Genomic DNA, 15,672 nt, shown 5'->3' with positions numbered 1-15,672 from the left:
CACTGTTGTCACCAGGAAATGTTGGAGTGAACAATTACTGATATGGCAGACAATAGTGAGACTGACATTCAGATTTAGAACATTAAAAACACTAAGATCTTAACTGTACAAAAGAATAATACGTTTATGTGGACATGCCAAAGTTAACTGGATGGACGATACAGGATGCAAATAAAGGAAAACACAACAGATGACTCGAGTTAATGGACAACAAGTGCTTCCGTTACTCCTGATCTATTGAGAGCTTATACAAAGCATTATGGGTTAAATTAATATAGAAAATCAAGAAATAAGAGTCATAAAGGTTCAATGTCACAAATCCAATGTTGAGATGCTGCCAGACTGAACATACAGACCTGAACTCCAGGTCCCAACTTCAGCAACTCATGGGTTAGATGCTGAATTTAATGCAATTGTACAAAGCCTTTTCATATTACATTTCAGGAACCGTCTGGGGACTAAAGCCTGAAGACATTACCTGTTCTTAGTTTGACTTAATTCTCTTTTTATTAGGTAGGAGGATAAAGCATTATATGTGAAGACTACTGCTGAAGAGAATCACTCCCTCCTCTGCTAACAGTGATTTCCTGTCTACATGTGGGTCAGTGGCAAGGTCCGTACAGTTCACTAAGTGAAGATCTGACAAGAAAGAAAGAAAGAAAGAAAGAAAAAGAAAGAAAGAAAGAAAGAAAAAGAAAGAAAGAAAGAAAGAAAGAAAGACACATTTACACTCTCTTGATGAATGACTTTAATCTGAGAGTAATATAAATTATATTGAATGCTATCAATTATTTGTGTCAACACATTTGGCAACAGTAGTGAATTCCTTTGAAAATGATCTGGGATGTTGAAGTATTTTGTGGATTGTGAGTTCGCCTCAAATCCCTCACGATGATTTCCAAAACTTAATTCCACACTATGGGGGGTTATGGTAAAAGTGGACGCTATTATATGGCAGGTTTACAACCTTAAACAGATACTTAATTTCAAACCCTCCTACGTTTATATCTTTTTGGGAATTATCTTCACTCGACATGAATCAGTGATAAAACAAATATCAATCATACGCAAATGAGTTGAGTCATCAGGGCTAGATTTTCTTAATGATATGTACATAATGTGATTGCTCAGCTCTGCAGAGGTGAGATATCAGCTCAATGAGATATCATCAGGACTGAGTTGTTGTTTTTTCCTTGTTTTTTATTTTTTATTATTGGACAATAAAGCTTGTTTTTGGTTCCTTATACATGAAGGAAGCCCACAAGGAGAAGGCGTGCAGCAGGACTGCCAGGAGTCGGTAAGTCACAAATCACTTCTGCTCAGTTAACTACTTTTTTTTTTCTTTTTTTTCTGGCTCCTGGTCTGCAGCGGATGGTTGCTCTGCTCAATGGTGTGAAAAATGCTGCTGAAGATTCAAAAAATACAATACAAAATAGCACATTGAAATTTGGTGTAACTCCACAAAACTATAAAGATGTCTGAAGAACTTAATGAACTGAAATGAATAATATGGTGTGTAGGCTTACATCCCATTTTAAATCATATGGGATCCAGTCTGTGTTTGTACTGAGGAGCTTCTCAAAATACGGTCACGCTCTGTTGAACAGTGCAACAATCACTTAAGCAAACTCCCCATATTTGGTACTCAGAGCCAGGCGGTACAATATTTCACTGTAAAAAAAGATATACATATGGACTCATTTTATGCCTAAAACTTGACCAACCTGCAATTACATTCATTTACATGGGTCAGTTTTATCAAGTGTTTCAGTAAGTTATACCGGTGAGTCAGTAGGTGCTGTACAGGACGCTGGAACTGGTTCAACTAAATAGAATGCAAACGTTTTTAACTCTATCAACTGCATCTATGCTTTTCCTGCCATGACATGCCAAAATGTGTAGTGCAACAAGGTTCACCCAACATGATCAAAATAGTAATGCAAACAAAATAAATTAATCAGAAACTTTTGGAACCAGTCCACTGCCACAGGGCCTGTCCAAACCAGCTTATTCTGATTTGATTTTGATTTGATTTATTTTGCACAAATTAAAAACACACAAGATTTTACAAAATTAAAAAAAATCTGTTCAGTGCAGGGCGAGGCAAAAAACAACAACAACAGTGGGCTTATTTAAAGCCTCCGCCCGATAATGTTAAAAATTCACAGTTATAGAAAATACAAAGTTATATATATATCAATAATGGAAACAAATAACAACAGAATATAAGTTACAACAATCACAACAAAAAGAATAAAGTCAATATAAAAGCAAAAAGATATGAGTATAGTGATGGATAAGAGTGTACAGTATATGCTTATGTTGCAGTTACAAAACAGAAGTAAAATGTTTTTTAAAGCACCTTTTCAAGCATTTAATAGAGGAAGAGCTTTTTGTCAGATAGGAGAGGTCATCCCATAATTTGGTACCCCTGTATCCAATTGAAAATTGACCTCTGCAGGTGATACATTTAGGCGGATGAAGATCTGAGACTTGACAGGTAGAGTAAGAGTCAGCCTGTGAATTTGCTTTAAAGTACGTCTAACTGTTTGGAAATATTTCCTTCATTTGAGTATATTTTATAGATAAGAATACATATTTGAAAAACATTTATATTGTAAATGGTAAGAATCTGTGGTTTCTGAAAGAAAAAAAAAGAAAAAAAGGAGAGATGGACTGTGTGAATCTGATCAGTTTGCATTCCTAACAAAACGTTTTTGGAGGATCATGATTTGATTGAGGGTTGTAGGAAAAGTGATTGTCCAAATTATGTTACAATATGAGCAATAAGGATAAATTAGATTACAATACAGAGTGTGAAGACAGTTTGTGGTGACTAGATGATTAACCTTCTTTACTATACCAATAGATCTATTAATTCTATTATAATTTTAGATGAATCCTTTAAATATGCTTTGTAACTAAGTGTCCTTTCTGCAGTGGTGGAAGAAGTAATCAGATCCTTTACATTAGTTGAAAAACCAATACAGCAGTCTAAAACTACTCCATCAACAGATATTGGATCATTTGAACATTTACTGAAATAAAACCATGTGAGAACTATAATGGGGGGGGGAAAATAACTATTTGGTGTAGATGTTAACAACTCATAGGCATCTGAAATGTGACTCCAACTACACACTGCTTTTTATAAAACGTCTGAAGCCAGACGGGTTGGAAATCACTGCGCTCATCTTTAACAATGGGTTATATTTGAAAAGCTTGTAATAGCCTACTATTATCCATTGAATCAAATCTTTATCTGAAAAGTAACTAAAGCTGTCAAATAAATGTAATGGAGTAGAAAGAAGTCAAAAGAAATGTTGTGCGTATAAGGTAGCATCAAATGAAAATAATCAAACTATGAGCTCTTCAAAAATGTACTTGTGTACAGTACTTGAGTAAATATTTTTAGTTAAGATATTTTGCACCTATGCATGTTTGTAAAAAAATTGTCAAACTATATTTTTCTATAAACAAAATAATGAACCACTATATCTGATTAGCAATGTCAGAAGCTGAGCAGTTATGACACATTTTACTCTTACATGACTTGAAAAAGATCATTTTCTTATCAGCAGCCAGAACAAACCTTTATCATTTGGTCTCGGCTACGGCTCGGCATGAGGCGGGCTTTAGGACCCAGCGGTGCAGCGCCAGTGAAGAAGACAGCTGAGGAAATGTTATGGCTGTTTTACCTGAGAGCCTCTGACGAGCAGCCTTAACCATTTCCGCTAACCCACAGCTTTTACACACAGTCTATGATTGTAACACTGCTGTACACATGTTGTACTGTGATTAGTTGTATTGTGACACGTTGAGCAGTCGCAGGAAGCACAGCTGCTGATGGAGCACATCAGACTACCAAAGGTAACCGAGGACCTGACTGCAGTGATTAGCTCCATTTCCGCACTGAGCCTCACTTCAGCCTCAGTTCACTCACAATGACAGACTGTGAAGTGCGATAATTAAACAAACAGGTTCATGTTAAAAGGCGTGTTGCGTTGGCCACGTTGGCAGCAGGGCTCGTGCTGCCACATATGACGAGCTGGGTGTGTTTCACTGTCAGTGCAGCTGTGTCAAAACCTGATTTGGACGTGCAGCTGAGGATGAGGCTGGTTCATGCTGTCCTTCCTCTTCCAGGTGGAGAATGTCAGGCTGCTCGACAGAGTTTCCCCCAGAAGGAGCAGGGTGGGCACCCTGTACCTGACAGCCACGCACAGCATCTTCGTGGAGAGCGAGGGTGGAGTGCGCAATGAGACATGGGTAGGTGTCATCTCCAGGCACTGTGGGACCATAAATCAAATGGACCAATACAGGAAGTGTTCAGCTGAGGTGTTGTCCTCCTCCACACTGACCTCCAGAACAGTGAAAGACACAAATACAATACATCTTTACTTTGACTTCTGTTTGTCACTGTGTACATCCATACTTTGTGCTGCACACTGTGTTTACAACACAAAACATACTTTAAGACATTTCTGTTTTACTGCCATCAGGTGCTTCACAGTTTGGTGTGCAGTGTGGAGAAACAAGTTGCCGCTGCCTCGGGATGTCCGCTGCTCATCCACTGTAAGAACTTCCAGGTTCTTCATTTCATCGTCCCTCGAGAGCGGGAATGTCACGATGTCCACCTGTCCCTGCAGCGTCTCTCCCAGCCAGGTGAGCTGTGGCATGATGCCGGCAAAGGCTTGGTTTGGGAACGTAGTCACACAACAGACAGCATTTAAACATTAGTCACAGCGTTGAAATTGTCTGTCTATAATGTGGCTTTTTTTAAATGTACACTGTACAATAACAAATATCCTGCTGACATGAGAAATGTATTACTCCTAACCTACTCAAACTTCAGCTGTCAGCCTGTGTTGTGCCTTGCAGAGAGTTATGAGGAGCTGTACTGCTTCTCCTACAAGCCTAACGTTAATGAGGAGGAGAGACGACAGGAATGGGACTTGTTGGACCTCAAGGCTGATTACAGCAGAATGGGACTCCCAAACTCTCTGTGGAAACTTTCCCCCGTCAACCGACACTACAAGGTCAGTGAGCTGACTTCAGTTGTACCATTTCATCCTAATATGGACATCGCGGTTGCTTGGAGTTGTGTTGTGCCGTTTTTTTAAAGGTGAGTGACACTTACTCCGCTGACCTGTTTGTACCCGAGTCTGCCACACCTGCGGTCATCGTGGGGAGCTCCAAGTTCAGAAGCAGAGGCAGATTTCCTGCCCTGTCATACTTCGCCAAAGAAAATCATGTAAGTGAGACTGCACAATTTTTTTTTCTTTTTTTTTTTTTTTCCCGCAGACTTACTATGTCAACTCATATTAATTCAAGGGGCATGACGTGTCTGTGGTGTCTCTGAGACTGCCAGTAGAGGGATTGCAACTACACCAACACAACCAATCTCTCCAACTTTGGTCCTGCACAGTAATGACATGAAGCTCGTAGGGGGGAAATATTTTGCTCAAAATGATTTATTAATTTATAAATGATTTGTCGCTCAGCCCAGTTTTTGTTACAGAAATGACTTATTGTAAGAAAGTTTGGTTTGGGCCCTGCTCCCTCCTCAAGCAGCCAAAAGTTTTTGTTTCACAAAAAGATGCAAACCAGAAAGGGAGTTTTGGAAGTCCCGAACCCCCCACGGTAAACATTCGCTGACAGCAGATGTATTCTTGCCATTTTTGTACATTCAGGAAGTTTTCCATCCCAACTTCCATCTGTACATCTGACAGAGGCAAATCCATCCACAAACTAATGGTAAAGAAATAGCTCCAGGTTCTGTATCTGTATATCATCTGTCTGTCTGATATAGAACATAACATTCCTAGAAAATGTGTTCTCTAAACATCATATCAGGCTGCTGGTTTAGTGCAAGTGGTGACCCACCGTGACGTCATCCACTGGTTTGGGATCTGCTGCTTTAAAGACGACGGTCTGGTATTTTGGCCGTTACCGTCTTGTTTTTTTGAAGCCAAAGGTTATCATATATAGACCAGCTGGGGAGGAGCGAAGGGGGACCTGACTTTGAACATAGACTGTATATAAAGGTGGACGTAGTTTCAAGGTCTGAAAAATGAGGCCGATGCAGAAGTGCTTTAAGCTGCAATATCACCGAGAGGTTGGTAGACTCCCATTCAACTAGTCCCATGATTCTTGAAGTCAAAAAATATTTTCCACAAGTTAGTTTTGGTTTGCTAGCTAAAGTCACTCCTTCTAATTAGTTTTACTGGGAGTGAAAATAATCCTGTCATTTATTAGAAAATAAGCTTCAAAAAGTTGTGTTTTTGTGGGCGTGTCTGTTTGATTGACAGGCCTGTTGTGCAGTCAGGTCACGGCTATCGGTGAACATAGTGTCATCAGGTTTCCAATCAGACGGAGTCAGATCCGCACTCGCCCCACCATCTCGTCCAAATGTGGTCACTTCCAGCTCCAAACCACTCTGAACTAGCAAGACAGCTGCAGCCAATATCCAAATCCAAATTTAAGGATTCATAACAGCTGTTTACAAACCAATTGGTGACGTCACTGTCGCTTTCTGCTTGTTAAGAACACGAGGTCACTATGTCTGCCCACTTTTACCAAAAACCTGACTGCACCTCAGGCACGCCCCCCAAACATGGCGCTGTTCGACGCCTAATAACTAATTCATTATGGAATTATTATTGAAGGGACCCCCAGAACACTGATCAGAAGGATCGGAAAGAGAATTTAGTTAATGACATGTGGGAAAAAATATATTGACTTCATGGGAGAAATTTACCCTTTTTTGAGTGGGAGTCTTTCGGAGTCAGAATTTTGTTTTGCAGTCTGCCCCTAGTGGCCCTCAGTGGTATTGAGCTTTATTGCACTTTGCATTGGCTTCACTTTTCAGACCTACATCCACTATCGCTCAGTACTGGTTCGGTTGAGAGTGATCATGTAGGTTAGGAGATTCTTTCTGATATTGTACCTCTCCTACAACACAGCTGGGCAACACAAGACTGTTTGTCTTGAATGAAGACAGATATCTTTTTTTCATCATAAATAAAAACATGAATCATTGCCATCCCCTACAACTTCGCTTCAATTATTCATGTTTACAAAAGCCATATATCAGATTTGAATGAGGAATGAGCCTGAGCTTTCATAATGTATCCTATTAATCTTTGAATTGACAGTTGGGAGTGCTTTATGTGTGTGTGTATGTGTGTGTGTGAGGTCAGCTTCCCAGGGTCGATGGTCCTGTTTGTGGAGCTCAGTTCATACAAAGGGCTCCACTCGGGTTCATGAGCCAGGAGGGAGAATCACACAACGATCTCTGTGCTTTCCCCTTGTGGCTACTAAACAGAGATATGAGAAACCTTGTGGTTGATTAATTTAAATTGAATGTGCAGGGAAAGAAAAAGTAATGTGAATTTGTATTCATCCTGATTCTCACATTTCTGAGTTTTTTTTGCACGAAATGTTATGCAAAGCAAAAATTCCCTCAAAATCAACTGATGCGGAAAGGTTCTGTATGAAGTGCCTCTCGCCTCCTCCCAGGCTGCCATCTGCCGCAGCAGCCAGCCCCTGTCAGGTTTCAGCGCTCGCTGCCTGGAGGACGAGCAGATGCTGGAGGCCATCTTGAGGTCCAACTCCCGCAGCGACTTCATGTATGTGGTGGACACCAGGCCTAAGGTGAGCCCTTTGTGTCGAAGGAACGGCCTGCAAAAATACAAACCTTACAGTACTGCGCTGTATGTTCAGGTGGGCTTTATTGTCCATCCTGCGTTTTGCCTGCTGCTTGTCTTCACAGCAAAGGCTTTAAAAACATCCTGGCTCTGTGCTGGCTGCAACATGATCAATATCCACAGGCATGTCTGTGAAACCATCATTTAAAAAGAAAGAAATGATTTTGCTCTTGAAACTCAACTACAGACATTAAACTTCCTGGAATATTGATCATGTATCACTCTGTAAATCTACGTTAATGTGGTATGTTGTGGATATGTTTATGACAGCTGGCTGTGTGGTCATGTGTGTGAACTGAAATGAAATGGATTGACAATCACGTCTTTTCTAGTTGAATGCGATTGCAAACCGAGCTGCAGGAAAAGGCTACGAAAATGAAGACAACTACTCCAACATTAAATTCCAGTTCCTCGGCATCGAGAACATCCACGTCATGAGGAACAGCCAACAAAAAATGCTCGAAGGTAATTACCACGTCCTCTTAAAAGGATTTTTCAGACTGATCATAGATTTATTTGCTGTAGATTGAGTTTTGGAGGCCGCAGCAGTGCATTCATTAAAGTCACAAATGTGCCACCACATCAGTGTCTGCGGAGCAGAACATATATTTTCTGGCATTGTCTGTTTAAATCGGCTGCTTCTTCACATTGCTGAAGCAGAGCGGGACCCCACGCTCCCCTGTGGTTTTTCATATGCAGTCATGCAGACTGAACTGTGCTGCAATCAGGCCTCAAATGAGCCCACAGGAGAATTTCTGGGTATTGTGCAGGGGTGCTCCTAGGAAGACTTTGAATCCATCTGGATTTTATTTCAGAGCTATTTTGGTTTCCTGCAGTGGACAATCCCCGGACATTATCCCCCAAAGAGAGACAGAGGGCGTGAGAATGATGTGATTTCAAGTCTGAAAAGTTATAGCTGTTCTTAGTTGTGATAACTCTTTGCCCCCTGGCAGAACAAGGCGAGTTTTTAAATGCTGGAGACCGCACTCGCCCTTCAGAGTCTGCCTGCTTCTCTCTGCTCGATTGCACACTTCAGTCGGATTTCTAAGCCCCCTCCCCGCCTGGCAGCATTAACTCAAACATTTCTTCTAAGTGGAAGTCCACTCTCCTAGGTGTTATAAAACCCAAGGCTGAATGAACCCGCTCACCTGCTCCTCTGCTATCAGTCACCACAGAGTGCTCTTACAGGTCAGCAAGCTGATGTGGAGTCAGCACAAAACATGTTGTCACCTCTGCCGACACCTTAATGAGTAACGAGTGAGCAGATGTTTTCACTCATCTAAAAGTGAATTATGAGCATTGGGGTGATAAATTGTCATCACCAAAAAGAAAAGTCAACCGTGCAGAAATGGGTTCATGTCACTCTGCCCCTGAGTGAACTCGCAAATATTTATGTTGAACTCTGAAGATGGAAAAATAAACTTTACAGTCATCATGCTGTTTTGGCTCCTAAATGGTGGAATGGGAATGAGCTCCCCAACGACATCAGGACAGCAGAAAGTCTGTACATCTTCTGCCGCAAACTAAAAACACACCTCTTCAGACTTTACCTTGAATAGTAGCACTTAAAATGTCACTTAGAGATAGATAGATAGATAGATAGATAGATAGATAGATAGATAGATAGATAGATAGATAGATAGATAGATAGATAGATAGATAGATAGATAGATAGATAGATAGATAGATAGATAGATAGATAGATAGATAGATAGATAGATAGATAGATAGATAGATAGATAGATAGATAGATAGATATTAATCCCACAGATAGATTTTTAGATAGATAGATAGATTATAGATACTTTATTAATCCCACAAGGGTAGTTTTTTAAATATTTCGCTACAGCAGCATTATAGGTACAGGAAAGCAATAAAACAACAGTAAAAAATATTAAATATAAAAATGCACAGTATATACAATAAACTTCTTTCTTTCTTTCTTTCTTTCTTTTCTTTCTTTCTCTTTCTTAATCCCCAAGGGGAAATCTTTTGTTTGGCTATCTTGAAGAAAATTGTACTTTCTTGATTGTTGTTGTTCTGAATTTGTACCCTCATAGTTGAAATGTACTAATTGTAAGTCGCTTTGGATAAAAGCGTCAGCTAAATGTAATGTAATGTAATTTTAACAACACAAACATTACAGTAAGCCCAGAAGTGGATATGCATATAAAAAGTCAACCTGCTGGTGGTGCTAGAGAATGAAATCAGGGTATTAGCTAAGTCTATAGGATTCATCCTCTGGGGATCATGAATGTCTGTCCAAAATTTTACACTGTGAGATATTTCATTCTGGAGCGAAGTGGTTGACGACTGACAGACTGACATTGTCCATTTCCGAGCTGCTGCCACTAATGTGTGTATAAAACAATTGATTGAGGAACCACATGAACCAAAACATGACAAGAACAACAAAACACCCTGATGTGACCCTTATTCTCTCACGCCATGCACAGACTGTTTCCATTTGTCACTGCTGCTGTAAAGTGAATGTTGAGGTTTAATAAAGTCCAGTGATCAGGTATGCTCCGTGTTTCCTGCGGGTGAGACAGCTGTGTTGTGGTTACAGTGTGTGAGCTGCGTTCCCCGTCCATGTCCGACTTCCTGGAGGGTCTGGAGAGCTCAGGCTGGCTCAAGCACATCAAAGCTGTTTTGGATGCAGGCATCTTCATCGCCAAGGTCAGTCTGGAGGCTAATCCCCACTGTCTGTCTCACCGCCGCACTCAATATAAGCTTTGGTGTGTGTGTGTGTGTGTGTGTGTGTGTGTGTGTGTGTGTGTGTGTGTGTGTGTGTGTGTGTGTGTGTGTGTGTGTGTGTGTGTGTGAGAGAGAGAGAGAGAGGGATACAAATATTGTTTGTCTGTTTAGCGATGAAATCTGATAGAAAAGCCCTTAAGTGAATCCTTAAGTGTACCCCTCATAGATATAAAAGCGGGATATAGAAACACCTCTCAGAGCTGCATAGTACAATTCAACTGTAGTGAAAACAGCAGCATCAGTAATGACAATACAACTGAACTGCACCTTTTAAGGTTAAGCACAGAAAGACATTATTTTACCAATCATCTGCTGTTTATTGAAAAAGATGAAAAGGAGTCTTTCTGGTGATTATTCATATCACTCCCCTCTGGCTGGATCATGGAAGTAAACCTCCTACATTGTGCCTCTTAGACACTGGTACTGGCTCTCAGGTTCCACCAATCAAATACTCAAAGTAGTACAGTTGAGTTTGGGGATAAGTCAGTCTGAGTTTCAACTGACTGAGGCAGGATTTGCATTGATCAGGAGACTGAATGTTTCTTCTTCTCGTAGATGATATTCACCAGAAGGCTTTTAAAGGTCCCATATTCTACACGTTTCCTGTGTTTCATTTACAGTTTTGAAAAAGATATGTCTGTGTTTTAAGTACCAAAACCCATTTCAATGGGTCATTTTACATCTCTCTTTTAAACTTCAGCTTGGAGCTCTACCAAGAAAAGTCTTGTTTTGAGTCTGTCTTTAAGGTGCATTGATATCAATGAACCTCTCTCCTGATTGGCTGACTCTTCTGAGTGACACACACACCCAGGCCAACCACAGGTTTATTTCGGTAACTTGCTAACTCTGAGACTCTGTATTTTCTTTAACTTTAAAGGTTAGACAGCTCTCCTGTTGAGAGCACGCATATGACATGAGTGTGTGACATCACAAACCTACAGAAGTTCAAAAGGCACAGTTGCTAAATATGGGCTGTGTGCCTTTCTGTGTTTTAAAACTTTCCCAGCATTCTTATAGCACCTAGACCTGGTTTACAGTATAATCAGAAAGGACATGGAAATCTTAATTTGTATAATATAGGACCTTTAATTACTCAGACATTATTGTTTCAGACTGCTCTACATGTATAAAACGAATGTATAGTAAAAATGCAACACAATATAATCACAAAGAAAAAGAATTAGCAGCATAAAATGAAAATAACTACATCTCATTTATGGTGTTTTGTATTTGTTACGTGTGTGCGTGTGTGCGTGCGTGCGTGCGTGCGTGTGTGTGTGTGTGTGTGTGTGTGTGTGTGTGTGTGTGTGTGTGCATGCACGCAGGCTGTTGCAGAGGAGGGTGTCAGTGTCCTGGTTCACTGTTCGGACGGTTGGGACCGTACAGCCCAGGTGTGTTCAGTGGCCTCTGTGCTGCTGGATCCTTACTACAGGACCCTCCGAGGACTCATGGTAAATAGGTTAGGTTAGGTAGGTTAGGTAGTTACTTTATTAATCCCCGAGGGGAAATACTCAACCATTTGATCTTTAATTTAAGTCACGGTGTAGGATTACACCTCAGAAGCAGCAGTATGAATGTCACAAAACCTTCTGATCCACTTGAACCTGAATTACACCAACAACAACAAAAAAAAATATATATATATAATAGAGACGCCTGCTTTTGAGATTTGCCCCTAAAGTGAGAGGAAACTCACTTCACGGGGTGAAGAGGTCTGAACCTTTAATCATCTTCCTTGTGTTTTTTTTTTCTGTACCTAGGTTCTCATCGAGAAAGACTGGGTCACTTTTGGGCACAAGTTCTCCCACAGGTTGGACTCATTGCATTCATGACATCTGTGATTTGGATGTTATGTTTTGATGTAATTGTATCCACCTCCTCTACAGATGCAACCACTTGGTTGGCGACCCTAAAGAGGTGTCCCCCGTCGTCGATCAGTTCCTGGAGTGTGTGTGGCAGCTGATGGAGCAGTTCCCCTGTGCCTTTGAGTTCAATGAGAGGTTCCTCATCACCATTCACAGCCACATCTATTCCTGCCAGTACGGCAACTTCATTGGCAACAACCAGCGGGAGAGGACAGAGCTGGGGTGAGATTTCAACCTGCGGCCGCCATCAGTTTCTGCTTTCTTTTCACACACAGACATCTGGTGGGAGAGAAGATTTACTGCTAAACAGAGGAGACAGACAGAGGTCCATTAAATCACTGGGCTCATGCAAATGGAGACGACTGATTAGAAGCAAAAATACACATGTCAGTTGTGTTTTTTTGAATAAAAAAGATAATGAACATTTCTTTTCTCTGCTGCTCTTTTTTGGATTGACGGCCCTTTAACATCCATGCAGAGTGCGTGAGAGGACGCCCTCTTTGTGGAGTTATCTGTGGACCAACCGTGCAGACTTCATCAACCCTCTGTACAGGCCGGACCACAGCCAGACTCAAGGGCTCCTCCGGCCCTCTACTGCCCCCTACTGTTTTAAGTAGGTGCTCACAAACAGCAGAAACAACACTGCATTGTCTGAATCCTGCTATACACATGTTAAATATGCAACGTAATACAAAAAAAATGCTCATGGTCTAAAAGTCTAACTATTGTGGGGGAAAATATAGAGCTTAATTGAAGGTTAATTTCACTGACTCATTTTTCCATCGTGTAGATTTTGGAGAGGGTTATACAACCGCTTTGACCGCGGGATGCATCCTCGACAGTCTGTGGAAGATTACCTGAGGGCCATCCAAGAGGAGACGCAGCAGCTGGAGGAGCAGCTGGCTTCACACAAACAGGTGCAGCAGGGCCATCATTCAAATCATTTCTCATGAGAAAATATATCTTTGGTTTGTTTTTCTGGTTATAGAAGATGACTGTGGTCTTTATATCTTACATTATCATTAGAAAATTGCTCATCTGGAGGAGGAGCAGGGGTGGAGTGCGAGCTGGAAAGCCACTATCTTTGATAAGAGCCCCACAGTGTGGGCTCTCGGTAACGACCTCGGTCTGGCCAACACTCCTCAGGACTACACCGACAGCTTCACCAGCAGCAGCCCCTGCCAGCCGACAGCACCTGACGACAGCCTGATCCTCCCGCTCGACTCCAACCAAACATCTGACCCCAACTTCTCCAACGGCAGCGACCAGGAGTCCGGGATCGCTGACCTGAGCTGTCGTTCGCCTCTCAGCGAGGACAGCACCAGGGACCCAGACTCAGATGAGGCTGTCTACTCTGCTGCCTGAGCAAATGTGGCATGTTAGTGCAGCACTGACCAGCCGTCCACTGAGCGACACCGAACAAACACTACCTTTACATTCATCGGTTAACCAGACTGTTGGCTAATTTTTGTGAGAGTCGTATTTCGGTTACACAGTTGACTTGCACTTTTATTTGTGGTGTGGCGACACATACTGGTTAGTAGCTGTTTACTGTAGCTGAACACATTTTACGTCCAACAACTTAATGTACATCCAAACAGAGTGTGTGAATGAGACATTAATGTGCCTGCTTTGAATTATGGTCTTCTATACAGTTAATTTATTCATTAAGCATTTGGCTTTCCAATATAAACTCCATGGATAAAAAGACATTAAGCCGCTGCTACGCAGAGATCTGCCAAAAAGCTCTTGGGTATGTTAGTTTTTAAGCTGCGTTATCAACGAGGTATAAAGACATCAAATCATCATAGTAGAATCAATGATCTTGAAGACTGAGAAATGGATTAATAAACAGGGAAATTAGAACAACATCAAACAATCACACGAGATAAAAGAACCAATAAATTAAATGTAGGGGGGAAAACAGACTCCGGTTGAAAATTGTACAGAAAACGCTGCTGACACTTGGTGCTAATTGGAATTCGTTTTAAATGCTGCGGATATCCGACAGTCAAGTTTTCAGTCTGGCTTTAAAACGTAGCACTAATCCTGTTCTTCCCAAAATTGTGTTTAAATGTCAGTGTAGCAGTGTTTCATTTATGAAGTGAGGTAAACTCACTCAGCTCACCACAACTGAGGTTTGGAGTCACGACACTATAATCAGCAGTGGTGAGTGATCACTGATTGACACCGTTCAATCCACACCTGCACATTTCAACTGATTACAAGATATCATCAGATATTAACACAAAGGGATGTGAAAACCTAAGACAGAGTGACTTTATACAATGTTGCTACACCAGATTAGTTGTTGTGCATGGAGTAAATAATTTTGGACCACCGAACCGTCAGACTGAAGCATGTGACTATACAAATATAATGCTGCTCAGGGCAGCAGATTACCAGCGTTGAATATTTGTTTTATCTCAACTCTACCATTAGCATTAAAACTTCTCTCTTTAATAATGTAGTAAACATTAATATAGTTGCACTTCTGCAAATGAACAATGCAAAGATTATCAGACAAAGCATGTTAAGATATTTTTGTACTATGAAAAGCTTGTTTTTATGTTTGTCAGAGGGTCTTAAATGTCAGAGTCATAATGTATTCTGTTCTTGTCCTTAAAAAAAAGCTTTATAGCTTTATAATGCTGAGTTCATTTGGAATAAGAGCCAAATTTGTCAAACTAATTGTGTCAGTTTTCTTGTGAAATAAATAAAAACATTATTGTCTGTCATATTCTTCTAATAATTCTTGATTGCGTTCTTGCCTGACCTTTGAAAGGGTCTATTCACACACACACACACACACACACACACACACACACACACACACACACACACACACACACACACACACACACACACACACACACACACACACACACACACACACACACACACACTGTACAAATTCAGTTCAATAATTCTCCTTTCCCAGTCAGAAACTCCTTCAGGTTGACCAAAAGGCTGCACAGTCTGACATTCCTGACAGATCCACACATGTATTTATACAGTAGAGCTCAAATACACACCGCGACGCAAGAGAGGTGCAACTATGTCAAACAATATCTGAATATCAGCTAATTTTTGAAAGTAACAATACATTTCATGCTCAAATTTATAACCCAACACCAGAATTTGATTATATCATCAATCCGGTTCAGTCAGTGGCAACAAAGGGACTCAGTGTCCCTTATTTCAGGAATCAGCACTCCAATTCCTGTTGCTGAACATCTGGACAGCTGTGCTGCCATGAGCCAAACCTTAAAGCCAACAGTTCAACTCTGTGGTTCATCCACTTGTCTGTTTTCAGTTATTATTTGCAAGTAAAAAGATTTCTA

At 40.9% G+C, this 15,672-nt stretch overlaps 1 protein-coding gene across 1 annotated transcript; it reads left to right on the top strand.

Moving 5' to 3' along the window:
• The first annotated feature begins 3,670 nt into the window (after positions 1 to 3,670).
• mtmr7a (myotubularin related protein 7a) lies at positions 3,671 to 15,066 on the top strand. Its single transcript, XM_069696775.1, has 14 exons — positions 3,671 to 3,870; positions 4,144 to 4,266; positions 4,500 to 4,662; positions 4,879 to 5,036; positions 5,123 to 5,251; positions 7,519 to 7,653; positions 8,039 to 8,171; positions 10,276 to 10,385; positions 11,789 to 11,914; positions 12,224 to 12,273; positions 12,350 to 12,550; positions 12,807 to 12,941; positions 13,119 to 13,245; positions 13,355 to 15,066. Exons 1-14 carry the CDS (start codon positions 3,847 to 3,849, stop codon positions 13,691 to 13,693), a joined length of 1,953 nt encoding a protein of 650 aa, XP_069552876.1. The 5' UTR covers positions 3,671 to 3,846; the 3' UTR covers positions 13,694 to 15,066.
• Positions 15,067 to 15,672: the final 606 nt, after the last annotated feature.

This window comes from Brachyistius frenatus, unplaced genomic scaffold, assembly GCF_029030835.1.
Source record: "Brachyistius frenatus isolate BFR_SWC_R1_liver_20210118 unplaced genomic scaffold, ASM2903083v1 Contig_22, whole genome shotgun sequence".
Taxonomy (NCBI): Eukaryota; Metazoa; Chordata; class Actinopteri; family Embiotocidae; genus Brachyistius; species Brachyistius frenatus.
The sequence above is the reverse complement of the archived record's forward strand: the minus strand, read 5'-3'. Positions and strand labels throughout refer to the sequence as shown.

Coding starts and splice junctions, on each gene's coding strand:
- mtmr7a (XM_069696775.1), top strand. CDS start 3,847: ATGGAGCACATCAGACTACCAAAG. Junction 4,663..4,878: donor GCAGCGTCTCTCCCAGCCAG/GTGAGCTGTGGC, acceptor TGTGCCTTGCAG/AGAGTTATGAGGAGCTGTAC. Junction 11,915..12,223: donor GGACCCTCCGAGGACTCATG/GTAAATAGGTTA, acceptor TTCTGTACCTAG/GTTCTCATCGAGAAAGACTG.